General features: G+C 41.7%; 1 protein-coding gene across 9 annotated transcripts in view; it reads right to left on the bottom strand.

Moving 5' to 3' along the window:
• Positions 1–24,762, bottom strand: part of TENM2 (teneurin transmembrane protein 2) — a 714,433-nt gene that overhangs the window by 327,452 nt on the left and 362,219 nt on the right. For all 9 annotated transcript variants that reach the window (XM_067732909.1, XM_067732913.1, XM_067732908.1 and 6 more), the window contains one exon: positions 2,265–2,499. In XM_067732909.1, the coding sequence (XP_067589010.1) occupies positions 2,265–2,499 (235 nt within the window). The remainder of the gene's footprint in view (positions 1–2,264; positions 2,500–24,762) is intronic.

Genomic DNA, 24,762 nt, shown 5'->3' on the forward strand with positions numbered 1-24,762 from the left:
GTACTGATCAAAGAACATCTGGATATGTTCTCCCTTGTTTTTTTCCTTCTGCTAGGCTTCAAGGTTTTGGCCATCTTACTTACTTCCCAAGCTTGCCTCCTCTAAAAGCATCACTGAGAAGCTCCAATCCTAGGAGAAATGCCATGTATCCTAACGATCTGCAGAAGGACTCTACAGGTCAGAAAGCATGTTCTGGGAGAACTTCAGGAGAACAAGAAGGGGATAGGCTTGGCTTTGCTGGTCCTCTCCTCCAGATCCTTTCAAGGGAACACTTTATTGCCAACTGATCACATCAGAAACTGGGCGATGGGAGATACGCTTATGCAGTGTATGTGTTCTCATCACCAACAGGAGGCTCTTTGTGAGGAGTAGACACTCTGATGGATCTTTCCCTGAAGACGTGACAATTAAGGCCATAAATATAGGTTCGTGGCTGTTCCTGCATCAGACAATCTGACCACCTTATTTTATGTGTAGCAACCATGAGAGTTCCATCCAATGCGGGTCATAATTTACCATCTCACTGAAGCCCTAGAACACTTGCAAGTTACTCTGCCCCCCAAGTCTAGATTCTGAATTTTTAAAACGCTAATAACAATGATTCCTTCCTACGTCATTGGATTGCTTCCATGCTTGAATGAGGTAGTGCATTGAAACCACTAACATCGGCATGTACAGACTGCACAATAAAAACTGGTTGTTAATGGCGATGGTGGTCCTCTTCTTTCCTTTTTCTCCTTCTTTTCCCCCAATATCTACCACATTTCTCCTTCCCTTTCTCCCTCCTCTTTCTTCATCCTAACCACTGTGCATAGCCTTTATGTCTAGAAACTAGTTTTCAAACAGTGGTCTGTTGATGTGAAAATAGTCTGACTAGTACCCAACAAACTCTACGGCAGTTCATAAATATAAGGACGAAAAAGACAGAGTCTTATCCAGCCTGAAAGACCACTACCAGCTATGAAAATATCCTAAGTTAAGCCTGGCGGACCAGTCAACTTTCAGCCTGGAACCTTTCCAGCAAAGCTACTTATTAGTGGGTTATTATATCAGTACAAATGCTTAAATCTATCTATTATATATAATATATGCATAGAGTTTCTATTGACTTTACTGACTGCAAGCCTTAGAGATTAAGACTGCAGGCCTGGTTACAAATCACCTAGAGTTGTTAGAAAATAAAATGCATTAAAGCTTGGGGTGACTACAGTGACAGTGGTACACAACTTATTCAAGATCTTGTTAATAAAACAAAACATATTAGAGATAAGAAACAACATCAAATGTTATGGCTTGCATAATTATTTCCAGCTGTGTGCAGAAAATTCACGGGCCATTACCAGAAAGATTACAGATTATTTCAGTCTTTCCTTAAACCTAAGTTATGAAAGTTTAAAAACTATGTGGGAACTTTTTGAAGGTTCAATATGAATTAGTCCTTCTCTCTTTAGTCTCCATGGTTCTTCCGGGCAAGGAAACTGTACCAATTGAAGCACACAAACCATGAAAGTGCCTGGGGGTGGAACAGCAAGGCCGTTCCAGTATCTGGCTGACCCACTGTCAATTACATTGCAGCTTGCCACACTGTGACCAATGCCCCTTCCTTCAGGTCACTAGGGCAGGTGTGATTTTGGAAGACCAGAAGCAAAGGTGAGAAAAGGACAGAAGCAAAGGCAAAACAAAACAAAGCCAGACCTGGAGATCACTTTGAAACCCTTCCCTCTCAACATAAGTGCTGCCGCTTTTTTCTTGTTTGTTTTTTTACACTATTGTTTGCCCCTCAGGCATCAGGCTGTTAGTGTATACAGGAGGGATTAAAGTGAGACTGCATGTTGGATGAAGTATAAATTAAAATTATACTGCTGTCAGTCTGGAATCAGGGATTGTTGCTCAAGGTCTCCCCAAACACTTAATTTCAAATGAGTCTTCATTTATTACTTCAAGAAAGGCTAAATGCATAATTTATCAGCAGCTTTCTGTCAATATACCCTTAGAAGCATGTTTCCCATGAGTCTTTGAGTAAAAATATGTTATGCTAATTCTATTAGTTGGGTACACAGGAGCTGTGGAAGAAAGTAAACAAGCATTAAAAGGAGACACATGTGAACGAAGAAATACCTATCAACCTACCGTCCAGGGTCAAATTACCAAGGGAACAGCACAGAGTTGGTAAACTTGTCCCATAATGTAGGCGGGATTTTCTCCCGACTGCTCTGGGCGGGTGATGCAGCAGGGAGCCAGGTGTGATCGTGATGGGGACTTACCGGGTCTCCAGGGGCACGTTGCTGTTTAGCACCCAGCTGTCCTGAAGCTGAACTGACTCGGGCGTGGTGGCCAGGTCGTTGGGCGCAGGAGCCGGGGCGTGAATCTGACTCCGCCGATTGGTCAGCGAGTTCCTGTTGAGGGAATTGGCTGACGAGTGGTGATGGGACAGCGTGTGGTTGTGCGGGGGTGGCAGAGGGGGCCTCAGAGTCGACTGGCTGTGGTGGTTCGGAGGGCCTGAGAAAAGAGGAAGGAGAAACGGCCATTAGGGGCTTCAGAATGCGGCTGCGTTCGCTCTACAAGCCTGCGGAGGAGAGCCTGGAACAAAAGCCTCGATATTGACAATTGCCGAATGTCAGGAACTACAGATGCAGATACGACTGTGTCCAGCATCCCAGTGTCAGTTACTAACGAATAGTATACTTTGATTTGCCTTTATCCCTCGGCATCAAATTAAGAATGAGAAACTAGGTTAGCAAAACCAGGCTGGTGAGGGCTGACCAGTGGAATTATTTGAAACATATTAATTCTGCAATGAAAGTAACATGATATTCAAGGCTGAGCATTGTTGTAACAAGTCCCTAGCCCATTTCCTGGTAAACCAGTACTCTCCATACATTCTTTAAAAACATGGCATCTTTCTGAAGGTATAAGAAAGATGGCACGGGCTTCCCTGGTGGTGCAGTGGTTGAGAGTCCGCCTGCCGATGCAGGGGACACAGGTTCATGCCCCGGTCCGGGAAGATCCCACGTGCCGTGGAGCGGCTGGGCCCGTGAGCCATGGCCGCTGAGCCTGCGCGTCCGGAGCCTGTGCTCCGCAACGGGAGAGGCCACGACAGTGAGAGGCCCGCGTACCGCAAAAAAAAAAAAAAAAAAAGAGAGATGACACACTCTAAGTCAGGGAGTAGTAAATGTAAACACCTATCAGGGGCCAGGCAGGAAAGTGAAGTGGACTGGGGTGAACTGGAGAGGGCAGGGAGCAGCCCTCACTCAGATCCAGGCTCACGTGGCCATGTAGGGGTTAGAGCTCAAAGCAGATGATCTTCCAGTTTTTCTAGGAGAGCTGAAGATCTGGACTTTTTCAAAAGACTTTTCTGTATTTTAAAAAATGTTGACAATTAAAAAATATGTGTGTGTCTTTGTGTATTTATATATATGTTTATATATACACACATATTCATATGTATATGTATACTTTTTTTTTAAATGAGAATCAACAAAACACACCTGTGAGCCCGCTCAGATCAGGGGCTTCATAACATCTGTCCTCTGAGAGATGAACCCTGAGGACCCAGTCTCTGGAGAAGGTCAGGGTTGATGTTTTCAAACCACGACCCTTACTCCAAATTGCATCCTGGTTTCTAAACTTGCAATCCTCTGTCCTTGCAGGAAAAACGCACAAAGGACAACTATACCCCTGTATTCCCCTGTAATTCCCCTGTAAGTATGACCACGGATGACAATTCCACACACCGTTTTCCTAGCAACCCACTCTCCACCTATGAAGTGAAATATTTGAAGCATAATGAAAATGAAGGTCGTTCACTATGCAACGTAAGCCTATAATTTGGTTTCAATGGCTACTGAAACATGACTTTTAATTTGTGTCCTTTGAGGAAGTTTATTTTGTGAAGCCTCCAGTCGGGGTTGGCAGCCCGCCAGGTGACTGCCAAGCCTTGTCATTTTGGCCCCTGCCAACTTTCAATATCCTCAGCCCCTGCTGTCCTGGCTTTCAGAAGTTGGCTCAAGTCATTTAAACAAGCAATTTGACACACATTTCAACTACTTGTCTCCTTAGGTGACCGGGCTACATCTCCAAAAGGTGTAATCTACATTCCGTGGCTCCTGGGAAGCTTGCAGAAACGTTCCGAAAGAAAGACAACATGTCAAGAAGATCCTAGGTTTGGAGAGCATCATGACCATCGAAAACAGGAAAGAAAAATACAGAGGAAAGTGGTTCCTTGAAGTTTGCATCTCTGGGCTGCAATTACTTGGGGGGATTTTTTTTTTTGGTGTGCAGAAAAAGACAACTACAACTAAAACCTAATGGGAAATGCCACTGTACAAGTTGTATAGATTTTAAATCGCGTCCTCCAAATGAACCTGTAATTCGTATTTTCCATTCTGCACCAGTGGCATTTTAAATATATCTTTGAGGGAGTTCCACTGCTGTAGCAGGCTACTATATTTTCTGGCATTGTTGTCTGTCTTGTAATCTATTATTATATAGTTATTTACGTTTGTCTGTCTTGTATTAGTGGAAAGAGGTGAGAAAAGGGGGTGAAATGATGTAATAATGATCCTTCAGAGATGCTATCCAAGCCCCTCACACAAGGTTAATGAATTCTCATGCCTTTCCTTCTCCCCCTCTCAACTCCCATCAAAGTGGTATCATTATTCTCCATTAGTTAGGTAATTATGAGACTTGCCTCGGGAAGGCGAGATGAATCAGTGTTCAAGCGAGAACCCACCCTTCCCAGCCCCAAGCCCTAACCTACCATCTCCCTCAGCTCCCCCGGCCCCCGCCCTCCAGCCCTCCAGACCACACACTCTCCCAAAGTACAAAGAGGCCGTGTGAGGGATTTAATTCACTAAATGAGATATCGGGACCCTCCTGCTTTCTGTCTGTTCACCCTGAGATTTCTCTGTCTGCTCCAGCCTGGGTGGCCCTTCCCTGTCCCTCTGTGTTCAGTGTGGGTGGAATTCCTGTGGTTGTCTTTCTGCGGACACAGCCAGGGGTGGTGCTGATGGGGGGATGGAAACGCCGACCCGGGTGTGGTGTGGTACGTTCCAAACAAAACAGAGGCTGAGTTTTCCAGTTAACTGAAAGAAACGGCAAACTCTCTTTCCATTTCTCCTAAAGAGAAGGCCTAGGGTTTCATGGGGTCGGGGGGAGATGGAGAAAGAAGTGCAGAGGAAGATGAGCAAATACTTAACTCTCCACTCACCCGGGTCCTCCTATAAAGCAACAAGCTCTTTCAGTGCACTTACATCAAATTACTGATAGCAATTATAACAAAAACTATCCCCCGTCCTCAATATCGAAAGATGTTCTCCTTACACGGCTGCTCATTTCCACTGTGACGTTGATCATATTTGCTCATTTATCTCTCTATCCAAAACACAAACTTTTCAACTAGGTACAGGAGATAGAAGGAAAAGACAATGACAACACAGAGGGGTAAAGGCTACCACTGGGGGAGAAGCAGAGCGGTGCGGGAGCATTGAGCCGGTGGTTAGGAGATAAAATCGGAAGAAATGAGTTCAAGGATCGGGTCTGACCCCTTTTGAGTTGTGTGACCCTGGGCCTGAGACTTCATTTAATTGTCCGTGTCCTCACCTGCCAAATGATGAAGACAGCAGTAACTACCTGTAAGGAAGTTCGAGGGGAAGATGAATGTAAAATGCTAAACATGCTACCCGATGGCTGGCAAGTTCCCCCAAACCGTGTGCAGGGAACACTGCTTGGTTCTCCTAGGAATAAACGGATGGATAAAGACGTAACTGCGGCTCTCAAGGATCCCAGATTTGAGGAGATGGAGTACACCCAGAGCTCATCTCCCTAGGCCAGGAGTCACAAACCAGTGGCGCCCAAACTGAATATTACCAAAAATTCAAGGTCAAGATTGTATATCCTGTTCCAGACTTCTGACTTCTCTTGAAAACAAAAACCAATTGAAGTCTGTATTCTCTCAAGGCAACAATTGGATAGAGCTGAATGCCACTGGGTGGTTTTGTTTGTTTAGTTTGTTTTTGTCATCAGCCCGAATGATCCCTGCCATCTTCATCTGGTCGGATGTATGCATTTATGTTACTGGCTGGTGGGCATTTATGTTTCTGACTGCTGGCTTGACTTGGGGGTTCCTCAGCATTCTGTGTGGGTCACGTACCGCTAATATAACAACATCTCTGCTACAGCTAATGATCTCAAGCACTTTTTTGTGTATGTTTTTGTTATACTCCAATGCGTTATATATCATATATATATATATATCCAATATATATATATATGTGTTATACTCCAATGCGTTATATATCCAACATATATATATATATGTGTTATATATCCAATGCGTTTGCAGGATGTGACGGTTTTCTATTTCAAAAAATGCAGACAATGGTAAGCAACATGCCTTACTGCTTTCTAAGACGCTAAATGACATGAAAAGCCATTCTCCAAGGCAGGGTTGTCTTCAGTCTGTGGTGAAACAAAAATGAATAACCTCGGCTTGATGAAGGAAACTTCATATCCGCTCCGAGTTCCATACTTTTATTGGGCTTAATTCATGTGCATCAAATGGCCCTTCTACTACATAAATATGAAATCACATAATAATGTAATTGAGCCACAAATAACTATGTAACATAAACACTTACATGGTATCAACCTAATAAGTAGGCTTTTAGCAGGCAAAAGGCAACAGGCATTAAAATTGCTGTGTTAACCTATTATTCTACACCTGATTTATCTCGGGTCCAGAACCTGGAATTTGTTTTCAGGTACTGTGGGGCTTTTAGTCCTAGGAAGAAGGAGCTATATATTGGTTCTTTGTTAAAAGCTAGGGTGGGACAGGTAGGACTCGTAGCAAAGATAAGTTAATTTGTGGAGAAGGTGCTTCCTGTAGATTTAAAAATTAAGTGCTTGAATGAATGCTTAACTTGTCCTGTTTGCTTGTTTGGACTCATTTGCTGGAATGGTCTATGCTTCTGAGCATTTAGATTTGCTGTGGGACAGTTGCCAGCAATTTTGATCCTGACAGAGATGCCGTTCACATATTCTGTCCTTCCTAAATGCCAATTGGTTGACAGTAGAGTTTTAAAAAATAAAGCAGTGCTTCTTTCTCAATTCACAACATCAATTCCAACAAAGTTGTGTGGCCACTAAAAAATCAACTCTGTTTTTAAAATTTTTTAAGTATAGTTGATTTATGATATCATGTAAGTTTCAGTGTACAGCACAGCAATTCAGTTATACATATACTATATATGTATGTATATATATTCTTTTTCAGATTCTTTTCCCATATAGGTTATTATGTAATACTGAGTATAGTTTCCTGTGCTAAACAGTAGGTCCTCGTTGCTTATCTATTTTATACATGTTAATCCCAGCCTCCTAATTTATCCCTCCCCCCATCCCCCTTTCCCCTTCGGTAACCATTAGTTTGTTTTCTGTGTCTGTGAGTCTCTTTCTGTTTTGGAAATAAGTTCATTTGTGTCTTTTTCTTTTTTTTGATTCCACATATAAGCTATATCATATGGTATTTGTCTTTGTCTGGCTTACTTCACCTAGTATGATCATCTCTAGGTCTATCCATGTTGCTGCAAATGGCATTATTTCATTCCTTTTCATGGCTGAGTAGTATTCCATTGTGTATATATACTGGAGTATCAACTCTTGTGTTGACTAGATGAGTGGTGCTCAAATAGCGTGTGGAAATCAGCAACACCCACATTTTAAATAATGTATAAAGAAAGAATTTTCTTTGCAGCTAAGGAAGTAAATTCACAATAATTGGCTACTGTTGTTGCATTTTTCCTAAATAAACAGCTGGGGGAGGCATTAGGCTGGGTCTACCCTTGCCAAGCGGGGTGTTGATGAGAGTGGGAAGGCAGGGATGAATTCAGATTGGTGGTGTTTTGCCCACACCAATTATTCCTGGCAATTAAAAATGATGATAAAATGTGTGAAAGGAAAAATAAAAGTAGAGCCCTGCCTAGCTGCTAATAATTCACGCGTTCTTGGAGATGGCATGCCAGTTGCTGGCCTTTAAAAAAATGTCAACCCTTCGGACCCCAAGATAATGAATTAACCACAAACTGTCTGCCTTAAGAACTTCACCTTTGGAGCAAGTTCCATCCTGAGGGCAACCTGAAGATGCAAGAAGTGGGGATGGTGTTGACAGAGCTTCTGGAGTCTCTGGGTGATGAAAACTGGCACCAGGACACCCTGTTCAAATCTGACCTTGAATGGGAGCTAGAGGGAGTCGGAGGTGAGAATTTTCAAGCGTAACAGCCTCTGGTTAGAACTACGGAGAGTGGAGGCTATTGCGGATGGCCAGGCTGCTGGGTGGCTTTGAACCCCTGCTTGGCCACTTACTAGCTGTGTGACCACTGGAAAGTTACGTATTGTTTTCTGAGTCTGTTTCTTCATCTGTAAAATGGGTATAGAGATTTTACTTCTTTCATATGGTTGTTAGGAGAATCAAATGAGAATATGTATAGGGAGCCTAGCACAATTCTTAGCATGTAGTAAGCTACCAACACATATTATTTTGTGTTATAGTTAATAATGCCAGTAATAGTAATAACAACAATAGCAACCATGGTTCTGGTGAAAGTAATGAGTACGTCCTGGGTCGCTCCAGTTTTCCTAGCTCTTTGAGGTGGCAGCTTTCATGGTGAGGTACCACATCAGCATATGGAGGCGAAGTCACTAACCTCAGACCTCTCTACCTTCAAATTCTGTCTACAGAAGGGCATAGTGACTAAGTGACATGGCACAGGCATTAATACAGGTGGTCTTAAGAGCATCTCTCTAAGAGCCTGCCGAAGTGGAACTTGGGATTCAGAGCTGTCCCATTTCCATAAACAAATAATGACAACAAACCAATAATACTGACAATAGGTGCTATGAATTAACTCTCCCTGTGTGTCTGATCCTGTGGTAAGTGCTGTACTTAAATTATTTCAGGGTATTCCCACTCACTCCTATGGGATAGGTTCTCTTATCATCCCCATTTATACAGATCCTGCCCGTGAGGCTCAGAGAGGTTAAGTAATTCGTCAGTGGTCACACAGCTCAGTAAACGGTAGAGCTGATATTTGACCCCAGGGTCTCTTCCCCACTCTGCCGCATGCAGAGGAGCACGAGGCCCCAGAGAGAACGCACACAGGGAGGGAATGAGGACCCTGCCCCAGTTTATGCACGTCCCCTCAGATACAGAGGAAAACTGGCTTGACGCATTTCTTTGCACATGTACTTAAACTGTAGAAGCAAATCTTGTGAGAAAGTGGAGGGAACCGCCCACCTCAAAGCTCTGCCCCTCACAGTGCTGCTTGAATCAGGAGAAATAGGCCAGAAGAGCCAAAGTGCAGCACAGTCTCTTTTCTGTGCTTTCCCAAAAGGCCCTCCTCAAGCCTCCTCCTCCACGCTGCATCCCTGGCTCCCAATTAGGTCTGCTGGAGGCAGAAACAAGGGCACACTGCTCCCATCTCATCCTGCCAGCTCCGACTGCAGGCACTTTGCCAATAGCCCGGGGTTGCGGGGAGGGGGGTCCAGATCCAGCTTCCTCCTACATTCGGAGAGAGGCTTACTTATTTGTCTCAAAGTACTGGATGCTGCGGACATTCAGCTTGCTCCCTCCCTCCCTGTCTTTAATATCTACTGAATGATTTGTTTCCTAAAGAGCGGACTCTTATTTTTTATTATTGACCCTCCTGTGGTATTGCTGGCTTTGCAGGATGGTTGGCTGGTCTGCAGTATTTCTTGCAATTGGCTGCTATTGTCAGGCTGCACATTTCTCCGCATTTCAAAATAGAGGAGAAAAAAGAAAGCAGGATGAAGGAGCCAGCCAAGTTACGGCCTCTTTCTCATTTCCCAGGGGGCCTCACATAGGCTCTGGCCGGTGCCTCTTGGCCTGAGTTGCACAGTCCTGGACCAGGGGCCATCCTTCATGGAAAGACCCCAGTCAGCCTGACCAGAGCACCAGAGAAGGAAAGGATGGTACTTACTCATAAGGAATGACCTGTAGTTCTCTTGCTTACATAAAATGTATGACCTCAGAGAAAAAACATTCCGGGTGCCTTCATAATGACACATCCCATGACAGAAGCATGGGGATTGCAGTCATAAGGAGGAATCACTTGCAGGCTTAGAAACCAAAGTTTTGTCACCTCTACCTACATTCATAAACAACTACAGTTTGGAGGGGACATATTAGCTCATCTAAGAACAATCGGTCACATTTAATAAGCCCCAGCTGTGTAATAAGCACTCTATATATTGTACCTTATTTCAAACTTATAATACTCTACTCAGTATTCTGTAAAAACCTATATGAGAAAAGAATCTGAAAAAGAATGAATATATGTATATGTGTAACTGAATCACTTTGCTGTACACCTGAAACTAACACCACATTGTAAAATCAACTATACTCCAATAAAATCAAAATGAAAAAAAACTTACAATAACCTTCAGAATAGATATTGTTGTCCACTTTAAAGATGAGGAAATGGAGGGGCAAGGAGGTTAAATGATATGCTTCCCTTCGTACATTTTGTATTTAACTGTATACATTTGGGCCCGTTTCCAGCGCACACAGGGTACATCTCTTTCATCACCCTTGGCACAAGGTTTTGTATTATTTTTGGACTCTCCTGTGTTCCCAGCTAGACTGTGAGCTCCTCCAATGCAAAGAGCATGTCTCTCTTATTTTTATATCCCCGGCACAAGGCTACAGTACCTGGCACAGAAGGAGCACAGAGTGAATGAACAAATGAATTGACAACTCATGTCCCTGGAGGGTGGTGAGCCTCAGCAGAGAGGGATCAGAGTAGATTTTTGCCTCTGTTCTTTGAGCATGTAGTTAATTCCCCTAATGCTTACTGCCCTCAGAGGGTCCATTAACAGGGAGAGAGCCAGACACGGGAGGAAGGTGACTTCCATCCCCTCTGTTTTAATTTGTTTGTTTTTTCCTGGCTCTGCCTGAATTCCTTTTTATTTTTATTAATAACAATCTTACTGAGCTATAATAAAATTCAGCTCCTTGGAGTGTACATTTTAGTATTTTAAAAGTATATTCACCGAGATGTGCAAACATCACTGTTGTCTAATTTTAGGACATTTCTGTCACCACTCCTCTCACTCCGGCAAGGAAACCCCATACCCATTAGCAGGTGCTTTCCAATACCTCCTGTTAATCTACTCTCTGTTCCCATGAATTTGCCTATTCTGGACATTTCATTTTAATTAATTTATTTGTTTATTTTTGGCTGCATTGGGTCTTTGTTGCTGCGCGCGGGCTTTCTCTAGTTGCGGTAAGCGGGGGCTACTTTTCGTTGTGGTGCGAGGGCTTCTCATGCGGTGGCTTCTCTTGTTGCGGAGCATCAGCTCTAGGCACGCAGGCTCAGTAGTTGTGGCTCGTGGCTCTAGAGCACAGGCTCAGTAGTTGTGGCCCACGGGCTTATGTTGCTTCGCGGCGTGTGGGATCTTCTGGACCAGGGCTTGAACCCTTGTCCCCTGCATTGGCAGGCAGATTCTTAACCACTGCGTCACCAGGGAAACCCTGGACATTTCATAAAAATGGTGATTCCCTCTGTTTTTTTTTATAACCACGATGTTTGTCTATTGCAGAGTCCCGTTGGGACCAATCAAAGTTAGATCTCAGATGGGGGCCACTTCATACCATTTAAAAAAAATCTTTCCCGGGCAACCTGAAGCCAGTCCTTCACAGGAGCTTTTTGGCTGGGGCCCCGCTGCTGTTGATATTTTTCAGGTGGAGATTGTTAGGCAATGGCCATTTGAGAGCCAACTGTACACTTGAGGGTCTGAGGGGGATCCTGAAATTCGTTCCAGTGCTTCAGGCATGGCTGTAATCACAGCAGAGAGCCATTTCTGGTCAGCCAAAACCTAGCCACGCACAGGCAGGGACTCTCGAGGGGAGGAAGGAAGAGAGCCAGAAGTCTTGAATCGGGTGGCAAACCAGCAGCTACCCTTGAATGACAAGCTTAACAGTGCTTGTTGGTTTGGGACTGTACTGCCCAAATAGGGCAAGTTCTCACCTCTGATGGATCACAAAGGGATTTTCATCATAGACGCCACATCATTTTACCATAGCCCTATACTCACTCCTTGCTTTCTTAAATCATCAGGAAAGTCTCACTTGAGATCAATGTCAACTCCATTAGCTACTTTCCAAGTGACAAATACAAAAAGAAAAAAAAAAGACCACTTGAAATATTTGAGAGAAATCCTCCTAAAGAGAAGATTCTATTGCGAAGTTACATCTGAGCAGGGCCTGTCTGAGCATTTCAATAAATCTACATTACCCTAGGTGTTTTGGCATCCTCTGGGAGAGGAATGCCTATCACTAGAAAGTAATGATTCTGGGTTTTTCAATTGCCCCAAGGATCCTGACAATGCTATTAAGACCCATGCTCTCCCTGTCGAGAAGTTTAGGAGTGAAATTATTAATACGCCCAGACGTTATGTTGATTGTTGCGCTGTAGCAGAAAATACTCTCTCTCTTATTTGAGCTGCATTATCACTTTCCCAGGCAGAGAACTGCATCAAAAATTTAAACTCTCATTCCAGCTCATCGCATAGCTTTTCAAGATCTTATTGTAAAATAGGTTGGGCATAATTTGGATATTTCTCTACCCATGAAAGATAGTATGTTTTTCAAAGGCCAGACTATTTTTTTTTTTAAATAAAAATCACAGTGGAATTTTCTCCCATCAATACGTCATTCTTTAGCTCTCTAACTAGGTTTTCCTTGGGGTGTATTTCATTCCTTTTTTTTTTTTTTTCTTTGAAATGGTCACAATTCTTTCCCCTGAACATAGGAAGAGGATCAAAACAAAGATAAAATATGATTTTGATTTCAGATTGAGCCTCTGAGTAACAGAAGGATGGGCACAAGCTCTGATCTACACCATTCGTTAATACCAAGAATGACTGAAGCGCACTAGTTAAATGGCAAGGACAGGATAAAGGTTCCTAGAGCATTTTCACTTCAAAACTCAGCAGAATTATTTACTATCTGGGTGACCTTTTCCCCAGATCTCTTGTGGTATGCACCTTATAGGGCAAGGGAACAGAAGTTTCTCCACACTATATAAACAGAAGTCAGGGGAATGTCAGACCTTGAACTGCATCTGGTTTCATGTCAAGTGACAGCTGCTATAATGGGATATACAGAGCATATTGCTGGAGATGTTTTCAGGATACTCTATCTGCCTTCAAAATACACACACACACACACACACACACACACACACACACACACACACACATACACACACACACACAAGCACATAATTATCCCAGAGAAACAAATATCTGAGAGCTTCCTGAAGAAGCATTCCCCTCCCAGGATTACATGGTTCAGGTACTATCAGAGAGAGTGCCCTCTGGATTTTCTTTATAATTGTTTGGTGTTTTCTCTCAAAGTTGTCTTGGAACTGCTCTGCACTCTTAGTTAAAGTGGATCAGACAGTGCTCAAGGTTCTTCTTATGATGTAGCATGGATGATGAACAGGTATATCCAGCACTGAGGAAGGTAAGATGAGAAAATCCACCCCTTGGCGCTACCCAGGAGTCCCAGGATGCAAACAACTTTCAGAAAACACTGGGACCAACAGGATGCCAGTGTGCTCTGCCGATCTCAGTTTTGCGGGGGAGGAGGTGTCAATGACATTAGAATCACCATCTCCTACTGTGCCCCCGCCTTGAAAAACAGGGTTTCCTCTTAGCCATGGTTCATCATGCCATTGCCAGGGATTTTTCACAGTCTTTTCAACATTGATTTCTCCAGTTTTGCCAGGGCAACTTCTGTCGACAACCAGAGTTATGAAGTAGGTAACCCGTCTGGCCTTCTGTTTCCCCATCCATAAAAGGTGGTTAATAACCATCCCTACTTGGTAAAGAGAGTTAAATGAGATAGTATGTTTAAAGCTAAAGTGCTTAGAAAATGCATTATGAATAGGAAGTACTTAGGAAATGTCAGTATTTAGTTATTTTTGCCTAACCAGGCTAATTCTTTCTAGAGATGGTGGAGAGAGGAGTGAAATAGATCCTGTGACTCCAAGATTTTTTCAACGACCTGGAAAACTTCCTGCTGCCCAATATTCTTGAGGTAAATAGCACCATTAAGTACATGGGACCCTTATCTAAAAAAAATGATACAAATGAACTTATTTATAAAACAGAAACAGATTCACAGACATAGAAATAAACTTATGGTTACCAAAGGGGAAAGAGGGGGAGGGATAAATTAGGAGTTTGGGATTAACATATACACACTACTATACATAAAACAAACAACAAGGACCCTTTGTATAGCACAGGGAACTATATTCAGTATCTTATAATAAATTATAATGGAAAAGAATCTGAAAGGAACAGATATATGTACATATGTATACATATATCACAGATATACCTGTATCTATACCTATATCTATATCTATATGTACAACTGAATCAATTTGCTGTACACCTGAAACTAACACATAGTAAATCAACTATACTTCAATTAAAAAACAACAACAACAAAGGGTCTTTTCCTACTCATGAGCTACAATAGCTCTAGGTCTTAAAACATATCGAAATAATCAGTGCTCTTAATTTTCACCTTTTGTAACTTAAACGCATTGAAATAGAACCATCTGATAGTTGGCAATTTGAAGGACCTTATAAGTAGCTTTTCACTTTTTATAAATTCTCTTATTCCCTATGAAAATCAGCATTAGGAAAGCTTAGCTTTTCTTGAACCTTGGTGTTCCTATTTAGTATCAGCCCTCATTTTGCATGAAAAACTTGTGGAAAATCCAGATGTTTAAGTTTCTTTTGCTGAGGTTCACCTGTGAGCCAAGCAAGTTGCTCTATTACTGCTATTCACCAGTGAACCCACTGAGGCCCTGAGTTATTCATCACATTTGGATGGCATAAGTCATGAATTAGCAATTTGTTTCTCAGGGCTTCTTGGGTTACTAAAACTTTCTAGTATTTAGCATCTCAAATGGGATTATTCTTAATCCCATAACATAGAGAATGAGTCATCTCCTTCATGAAATAATCAGATTTGGTAAAGCAAATAATTTCCATTTCTAACACTGCTTATCTGACACTTTAACAGTGTGGCCTGGGAAGGCTTCTCAATAAGATGATATTTGATCAAAGACCTGAAGGAAAGAGGGAGAGAGCCATTCTAATATCTGGGGGAAGAAATATAGCAGGCAGAGAAAAAGCAAGAACACAGACATTTTAAAATCTGGGACGTGTGTAGGGATTGGCCAGATTATCAGCCTAGGTTTGTCTCTTCCATTCAGCTTCAAGCCTTGTTCTCAAAGAAAATATTGAACACTGAGCCTGCACTCTAGAGCCCACAAGCCACAACTACTGAGCCTGCATGCCACAACTCCAGAAGCCCATGCACCTACAGCCCGTGCTCTGCAACAAGAGAAGCCACTGCTATGAGAAGCCTGCACACCGCAATGAAGAGTAGCCCCCGCTCGCCACAACTAGAGAAAGCCCGTGTGCAACAACAAAGACCCAACGCAGCCGAAGATAAAATAAATAAAAGAAAATAAATTAATTAAAAACAACAACAACAACATTGAAGTAGATAAGAAAGGCCCTCCTCTGGGACCAGCGGAGTGGGAGAGGAGTGGAAGATGTTTGCCCCACCCACTCGACCCCAGGAATCCAACTGAGCTCCCAGGCCGGGTCCCCCACCCTCCAAGGCACCACCCCCTGCCGCATAGGTCCTGGGGGTGTAGGATGGAGGCCAAGGGAGAGCAGGAGAGGCAGGCAGGAGGGGGCCTCCAGGACTGGAGGAGCAGGAGAAGAGTGGAGGGCATTGTTCCCACCCTTTTGGGCCTAGAGAGCCTGCTGGGCTCCCAGGAAGGGTCCCCCGCCCGCTGAGACCAGAGGCAGGAGGCACACCTGGGCCCCTTCTCTTCCACTAAGCCTAAGCTCCACAGCTCCCAGGGCCTTTTCCAGCCCTGGGGGGTCCTAAGCATAGGCCCCGCCCACCATTCAAACCCCACCCCTGCTTAGGCCCTGCCCTCCACAGCCAAGGTCATTTCCACCTTTTTTGTTTTCCTCCTCCTCTTGTTTTTTTTACTATTGTGGTTCTGTTTTACCTTCCAGTTGTTGTTTCATCGATATTTTTATTTTTATATTCTTTCTAACATATCTGTTAGTTACCTAGTCTAATTTTATTTTTTACTTTGCTATTGTTTTCCTTTTTTTGTTGTTTTTTTGCCACCCTGCATGGCTTGCAGGATCTTGGTTCATGACCCAGGAGCTGGGCCAAAGCTCCTGCGGTGGGAGCTCTGAGTCTGAACCACTGGACTAACAGAGAACCTCAGATCCCAGGGTATCTTCATCAGGGTGAGGTCCCCTGGAGGTCCTCATCTTGGCACCAATACCCAGCTCTACCCAACAGCCTACAAGCTCCAGTGTGGGAAGCCTCATGCCAAACAACCTGTAAGACAGGAACACAATTCTACTAATCGAAAAAAAGAAAAAAATGAGATGGTAAAAAAATATGTCACAGATGAAGGAGCAAGGTAAAAATCCTACAAGACCAAATAAATGAAGAGGAAATAGGCAATCTACCTGAAAAAGAATTCAGAGTAATGATAGTAAAGATGATCCAGAACCTCAGAAAAAGAATGGAGGCACGGATTGAGAAAATACAAGAAATTTTTAACAAAGATCTAGAGAACTAAAGGACAAACAAACAGTGATGAACAACACAATAACTGAAATGAAAAATACTCTAGAAGGAATCAATAATAGAATAACGGAGGCAGAAGAACGAATAAATGAGCTGGAAGACAAAATGGTGTAAGTAACAGCTGAGGAGTAGAATAAACAAAAAAGAATGAAAAGAATTGAAGACAATCTCAGAGACCTCCTGGACAACACTAAACGCACCAACATTCGAACTATAAGGGTCCCAGAAGAAGAAGAGAAAAAGAAAGGGTCTGAGAAAATATTCGAACAGATTATAGTGGAAAACTTCCCTAACATGGGAAAGGAAATAGTCACCAAAGTCCAGGAGCCACAGAGAGTCCCATACAGGATAAACCCTATGAGAAGCACACCAAGACACATATTAATCAAACTAACAAAAATTAAATTCAAAGAAAAAATATTAAAAGCTGCAAGGGAAAAACAAAAAAATAACATACAAAGGAATCCCCATAAGGTTATCAGCTGATTTTTCAGCAGAAACTCTGGAGACCAGAAGGGAGTGGCAGGATATACTTAAAGTGATGAAAGAGAAAAACCTACAACCAAGATTACTCTACCTAACAAGGATCTCATTCAGATTCCATAGAGAAATCAAAAGCATTTCAGAAAAGCAAAAGCTAAGAGAATTCAGCACCACCTAACCAGCTTTACAACAAATGTAAAAGAAACTTCTCTAGGCAGGAAACATGAGAAGAAAAAGACCCACAAAAACAATCCCACAAATTAAGAAAATGGTAATAGGAACACACATATCGATAATAATCTTGAATGTAAATGGATTAAATGCCCCAACCAAAACACACAGACTGGCCGAATGGATACAAAAATGAGACCCATATATATGCTGCCTACAAGAGACCCACTTCAGACCTAGGGACACATACAGACTGAAAGTGAAGGGATGGAAAAAGATATTCCATGCAAAAGGAAATTAAAAGAAAGCTGGAGTAGCAATACTCATATCAGATAAAACAGACTTTAAAATAAAGACTTTCATGAGAGATAAGGAAGGACACTACATAATGATCAAGGGATCAACCCAAGAAGAAGATATAACAATCATAAAGGTTCATGCACCCAACACAGGAGCACCTCAATACATAAGGCAAACACTAACAACCATGAAAGGGGAAACTGACAGTAACACAATAATCGTAGGGGACTTTAACACCTCACTTACATCAATGGACAGATCATCCAAACAGAAAATAAATAAGGAAACACAAGCTTTAAATGACACAATAGACCAGATAGATTTAATTGATATTTATAGAACATTCCACCCCAAAGTGGCAGAATACACTTTCTTCTCAGGTGCACATGGAGTGTTCTCCAGGATAGATCACACCTTGGGTCACAAATCAAGCCTTGGAAAATTTAAGAAAACTGAAATTGTATCAAGCATCTTTTCTGACCACAACGCTATGAGACTGGAAATCAATTACAGGAAAAAAACTGTAAAAAACACAAATACGTGGAGGCTAAACAGTGCACTACTAAATAACTAAGAGACCACTGAAGAAATCAAAGAAGAAATAAAAAGATACATAGAAGCAAATGACAATGAAAACACGACGACCCAAAACATATGTGACGCAGCAAAAGCAGTTCTAAGAGGGAAGTTTATAGCAATACAATCCTACCTTAAGAAACAAAAAAATCTCAAATAAACGATCTAACCCTACATTTAAAAGAGCTAGAGAAAGAAGAACAAAGGAAACACAAAGTCAGTAGAAGGAAAGAAATCATAAAAATCAAAGCAGAAATAAATGAAATAGAAACGAAGAAAACAATAGCAAAGATCAATAAAACTAAAAGCTGGTTCTTTGAGAAGATAAACAAAATTGATAAACCCTTAGCCAGACTCATCAAGAAAAAAGGGAGAGGATGCACATCAATAAAACTAAAAATGAAAAAGGAGAAATGACAACTGACACTGCCGAAATACAAAGGATTATAAGAGACTACTACAAACAACTACATGCCAAAAAAATGCACAACCACGAAGAAATGGACAAATTCTTGGAAAGGTACAATTTTCCCAGACTGAACCAGGAAGAATTAGAAAATATAAACAAACCTATCACAACTAATAAAATTGAAACTGTTATTAAAAATCTTCCAACAAACAAAAGTCCAGGACCAGATGGCTTCACAGGTGAATTCTATCACACATTTAGAGACGAGCTAACACCAATCCTTCTCAAGCTCGTCCAAAAATTTGCAGAGGCAGGAACACTCCCAAATTCATTCTATGAAGCCACCATCACCCTGATACCAAAACCAGAAAAAGATATCACACAAAAAAGAAAATTATAGACCAGTATCACTGATGAACGCAGATGCAAAAATCCTGAATAAAATACTAGTAAACAGAATCCAACAACATAGTAAAAGGATCATACAGCATGATTAAGTGGGATTTATCCCAGGGATGCAAGGATTCTTCAATACACACAAATCAATCAATGTGACACACCATATTAACAAATTAAGGAATAAAACCATAGGATCATCTCAATAGATGCAGAAAAAACTTTCGACAAAATTCAACACCCATTTATGTCAAAAACTCGCCAGAAAATGGGCATAGAGGGAACCTACCTCAACATAGTAAATGCCATATATGACAAATGCACAGCAAACATGGTGTGTTTTCAATGGTGAAAAACTGAAACCATTTCCACTAAGATCAGGAACAAAACAAGGATGTCCACTCTTGCCACTCTTATTCAACATAGTCTTGGAAGTCCCAGCCATGGTAATCAGAGAAGAAAAAGAAATGAAAGGAATACAAATTGGAAAGAAAGAAGTAACATTGTCACTGTTTGCAGATGACATGATACTATACACAGAAAATCCTAAAGATGCCCAGAAAACGACTAGAACTAATCAATGAATTTGGTAAGGTTGCAGGATACAAAATTAATGCACAGAAATCTCTTGCATTCCTATACACTAACAACAAAAAATCAGAAAGAGAAATTAAGGAAACAATCCCATTTACCATTGCAACAAAAAGAATAAAATACCTAGGAATAAACCTACCTGGGCAGGTGAAAGACTTGTACTCAGAAGACTATAAAACACTGATGAAAGAAACCAAAGATGACATAAACAGATGGAGAAATATACCATGTTCTTGGATTGGAAGAATCAATATTGTGAGAATGACTATACTACCCAAAGCAGTCTACAGATTCAATGCAATCCCTATCAAACTACCAATGGCATTCTGCACAGAAACAGAACAAAAAATCTTACAATTCGTATGGAAACACAAAAGACCCCAAATAGCCAAAGCAGTCTTGAGAAAGAAAAACAGAGCTGGAGGAATCGGGCTCCCCGACTTCAAACTATACTACAAAGCTACAGTAATCAAGACAGTATGGTACTGGCACAAGAACAGAAATATAGATCAATGGTACAGGATAGAAAGCCCAGAGATAGACCCACGCACATATGGTCACTTAGTTTACGACAAAAGAGGCAAGAACATACAATGGAGAAAAGATAGCCTCTTTAATAAGTGGGGCTGGGAAAACTGGACAGCTACATGTAAAAGAATGAAATTAGAACACTCCCTAACACCATACACAAAAATAAACTCCAAATGGATAAAAGACCAAAATGTAAGGCCGGACACTATAAAACTTTTAGAGGAAAACATAGGAAAAACACTCTTTGACATAAATCACAGCAAGATCTTTTTTGATCCACCTCCTAGAGTAATGGAAATAAAAACAAAAATAAACAAATGGGACCTAATGAAACTTAAAAGCTTTTGCACAGCAAAGGAAACCATAAACAAGACAAAAAGACAACCCTCAGAATGGAAGAAAATATTTGCAAATGAAAAAACGGACAAAGGATTAATCTCCAAAATAGACAAACAGTTCATGGAGCTCAATATCAAAAAACGAACAATCCAATTAAAAAATGGGTGGAAGACCTAAATAGACATTTCACTGAAGAAGACATACAGATGGGCAAGAGGCATATGAAAAGATACTCAACATCACTAATTATTAGAGAAATGCAAATCAAAACTACAATGAGGTATCATCTGATGCTGGTCAGAATGGCCATTATTAAAAAATCTAGAAACAGTAAATGCTGGAAAGGGTGTGGTGAAAGGGAACCCTCCTACACTGTTGGTGGGAATGTACATTGATACAACCACCATGGAGAACAGTATGGAGGTTCCTTAAAAAACTAAACATAGAACTCCCATATGACCCAGAAATCCCACTACTGGGCATATACCCTGAGAAAACCATAATTCAAAAAGAGACAGGTACCACAATATTCACTATTTACAATAGCCAGGACACGGAAGCAGCCTAAGTGTCCATCGACAGATGAATGGATAAAGAAGGTGTGGCACATATATACAATGGAATATTACTCAGCCATAAAAAGAAATGAAACTGAGTTATTTGTAGTGAGGTGGATCGACCTAGAGTCTGTTGTACAGAGTGAAGTAAGTCAGAAAGAGAAAAACAAATACCGTATGCGCAAAAAAAAAAAAATACAAAAAAAACAGGTACTGATGAACCCAGTGGCAGGGCAGGAATAAAGACGTAGACATAGAGAATGGACTTGAGGACACAGTGCGGGGAAGGGGAAGCTGGGGCAAAGTGTGAGTAGCAGCGACATATATACACTACCAAATGTAAAATAGTTGGCTGGCGGGAAGCAGCAGCATAGCACAGGGAGGTCAGCTCGGTGCTTTTTGATGACCTAGAGGGATGGGATAGGGAGGGTGGGATAGGGAGGGTGGGAGGGAAGCTTAAGAGGGAGGGGATATGGGGATATTTGTATGCATATGGCTGATTCACTTTATTGTACAACAGAAACTAACACAGTATTGTGAAGCAATTATACTCCAATAAAGATCTATTAAAAACAATAAAAATCAAAAAGGCCCTGATCCTCTCTGGTCTCTGCCTGATCTGGGACTGAGGCAAGTAGTCTTCGACCTCAGGTCCCTTGCACTTGCCACACCCTTGGCCTGGGGATACAGATTGTGCAGTGGCCCACTCCTTTAGTGTGTGCACGTCTCAACTAAGTGTTACCTTTTAGGACATGCCTTCCCAAGACAACCTCAGCACTCTTATCTTCCTTACATTGCTTTCTTTTTGCCTAAAGTACTTATCACATTTTTAAAAACTGTCTTTTAGAAAGTAAGCTCCCTGAAGGCAAGGATGCTGTTTTATTCTCTGCTGAATTCCTGGCTCCTGGAACACTTAGTAGATACAAGAAAGTGTTGCTGAAAGAAAGAATGAATGAATGACACTTTGAGAAGTAAGGTAAGAACAAAGGAGTCGAAAGGAGAGTGCAAATTCTAACAAAAGGGAAAGTCTTTCAAAGGGGCTGTTGCTTGATATCATTTGAGACAAATCGCAAAAGCTTGAACTTGACCGAAGTTCAGGAAAAAAATTATTGCAGGCTTCTTTACCAAAACACAGCTCTATCTCACGCAAACTGCAGCAATGTTTTTCTCTTCTGTAGCAACCCAGACGTGACAACAAATGCCTTCAAAGCAGAAATCCCCACGGAACTAATGATGGCAGAGGCCTCTGACACACCCCAAGTGGGAAGAGACACACTTCACTTCCAAATTCTGACTAACAGGATCTCTGGTGGTTCCCTGGACCACTGGAAAATGTTAGTTTCTCCATCACGAATCTACTGTATTAAAGAATCTCTCCTACAGGCCACTGACTCGCCTGAGCGGGGTAAATCCTGATTTATCTCTGTGGCTGGTGATACAAAAAGCAGATGACTGTGGGAAAGGAAAAGGACGGTGCTGCAGAGGATTTGCAAATCAAAAGCAAGATAGATGGAATTCCTCCTCCTTCAGGAAGCCTTTTTGGAGTGGATCAGATGAATTCCGATGGCTTCCTTAATGTACGGTGACAAATGTGAGATATTTTATGGTTGCTCTGTTCTAGGACTACCATTGGGGCTAACTCTGGCACGTTACATATCAAACCACTCCCCTTGGCCATAGTTAGCCCATTAAATCTTTACAAATCTCTCTAACTTATACATGGTATATAATTGGGAAAAGTTTTCATTCTATGGGATTCTTTTTGTACAGAGCGTAGCAAAGTCATATGCTAGTTGCTTCTTGATAAAGCCTTTCATATTCTCTTCCTTTTGCCTTCTCTCCAATTAAATTCCTAGCCAAGAACAATGACCCTTGAGCTAAGCTCACTTATGAGAAACCATTTTCAGTCATTTGTTTCTTTGTTCCTTCACTCATGTCTTCATTTATTCACGTGCACATTCATTCAGCAATTAATTATTGAGCATCTACCCTGGGTTCCATGGATTTCTGAGGCTACAGAATCTGACTTCTAGGAAGGTAAAGAAAGACAGTCATAACCTATGCTCACCTTTTCACTGAGCCACGAAGATCCCTCCTTAACACTCTTTTTCCCCTTGTGGTTGTTACTATCAGAATGCTTCATTTTTCATGTATGTTTTTATCCACGTTGCAGTTCATGCATAAAAATTTTCTAAGGGCCATTATGACATATTGCTGTGAAAAATTTTCATATATGCATATTATTAAGCTAAACATGAGACCTTACCCCCTTCTCCCCACCCTGGTCTTATCTCCGAAAGCTAACTCACTATTCTGTTGGGTCTACATACACGCATGTCTCAATATACTAGGATTTTTTGCTAGCGTACCATTTAAAGGATGCTCTGTGACACACAGAGAAATTCAGAAGAATGTTAATTATTACCTGTGGAGAGAAACTATAACATTTTGATTCATTTGTGCTTTAAACTGAATGTGGTATTTATCAACTGTCTTTTATGTTTCATTCTAGATAATAGAGCATGGCGAATTGGAGTCCTCAATTATGCACATGGAATATAAGTGCTCTACTGCTTTCTTAGCAAGGTTCAGACTTGGAATTCCTGCCCTGGATTCTGAATCACATCCGTAGGACACCCATGGCCCTTGGGGGTACTCTCTGCACACTTAAAGTGCAGTGAGGCAACAGGATCCATGAAGTGAAAATGGAAGTGGACCATGTGAAGAGGTCTCACCACTCGGGTTTACCCTGATTGTCCAAGCCACATCTGTCTGCACATCTGCAAGTACCCTAAGCTCGTGGCCCTCATTCTGTGAAAAACACAAGTGACGTATAATTGATATGTTTTCCTAGTTAAAGCACGTGTAATCTGAACCGAAGAAGAAACCATAAATAGAAGTGAGAAAAGCAGACTTTAACATTAAAAATACAGAAAATCTAAGGACTGCTTCATTAGAGAACTAAAAAATAAATGACCTATTCAATTAACCAGAAGAAGCTCATGGCAAACGAGAGCATTGTGCCGGGACAGACTTCTGACAGACGTGAAAGCTAATCAAAATACCATGATGGGAACACTCATACCTTGCTGGTGGGGATGCAAAATGGTACAGTCACCCGGGAAAACAGTTTGCCAGTTTCCCACGATACTACACGTACCCACACCAACTAATAATCCCGATCGTAGTATTCACCCTAGAGAAATGAAAATGTATGTTCACCCAAAACCCACACGTGGACGTTTTATAGCAGCTCTAGTCTTAATCACCAAAAACCAGAAACAACTCAGAGGTCCCACAATGAGTGAATGGATAAACAAAGCGGGGTACAATGGAATAGTACGTAGCAGTGGAAGGAATCAGCTACGGATACAACAATCGGGATACGTCTCCAAGGCACCAGGCCGAACGAGAGAAGTCAGTTTCAAAAGGTTACCTACTGTATGATGCCGTCCATAGGACATTCTCAAAAGACCAAAACTTTAGTGACTGAGAACAGATCAGTGACTGCCAGGGGTTGGGACTAGGGGATGGTGTGACTACAAAAGGATGGCACAAGGGAGGTTTTTGAGGTGATGGAGCTGTTCTGTGTCACAATAGTGACCGGTGGTTACACAAATCTACTCATGTGTTAAAAGTCATGGAACCCTACACCATAAAGGTAGGTACTATAT

Source organism: Pseudorca crassidens, chromosome 3, assembly GCF_039906515.1.
Source record: "Pseudorca crassidens isolate mPseCra1 chromosome 3, mPseCra1.hap1, whole genome shotgun sequence".
Classification (NCBI taxonomy): domain Eukaryota; kingdom Metazoa; phylum Chordata; class Mammalia; order Artiodactyla; family Delphinidae; genus Pseudorca; species Pseudorca crassidens.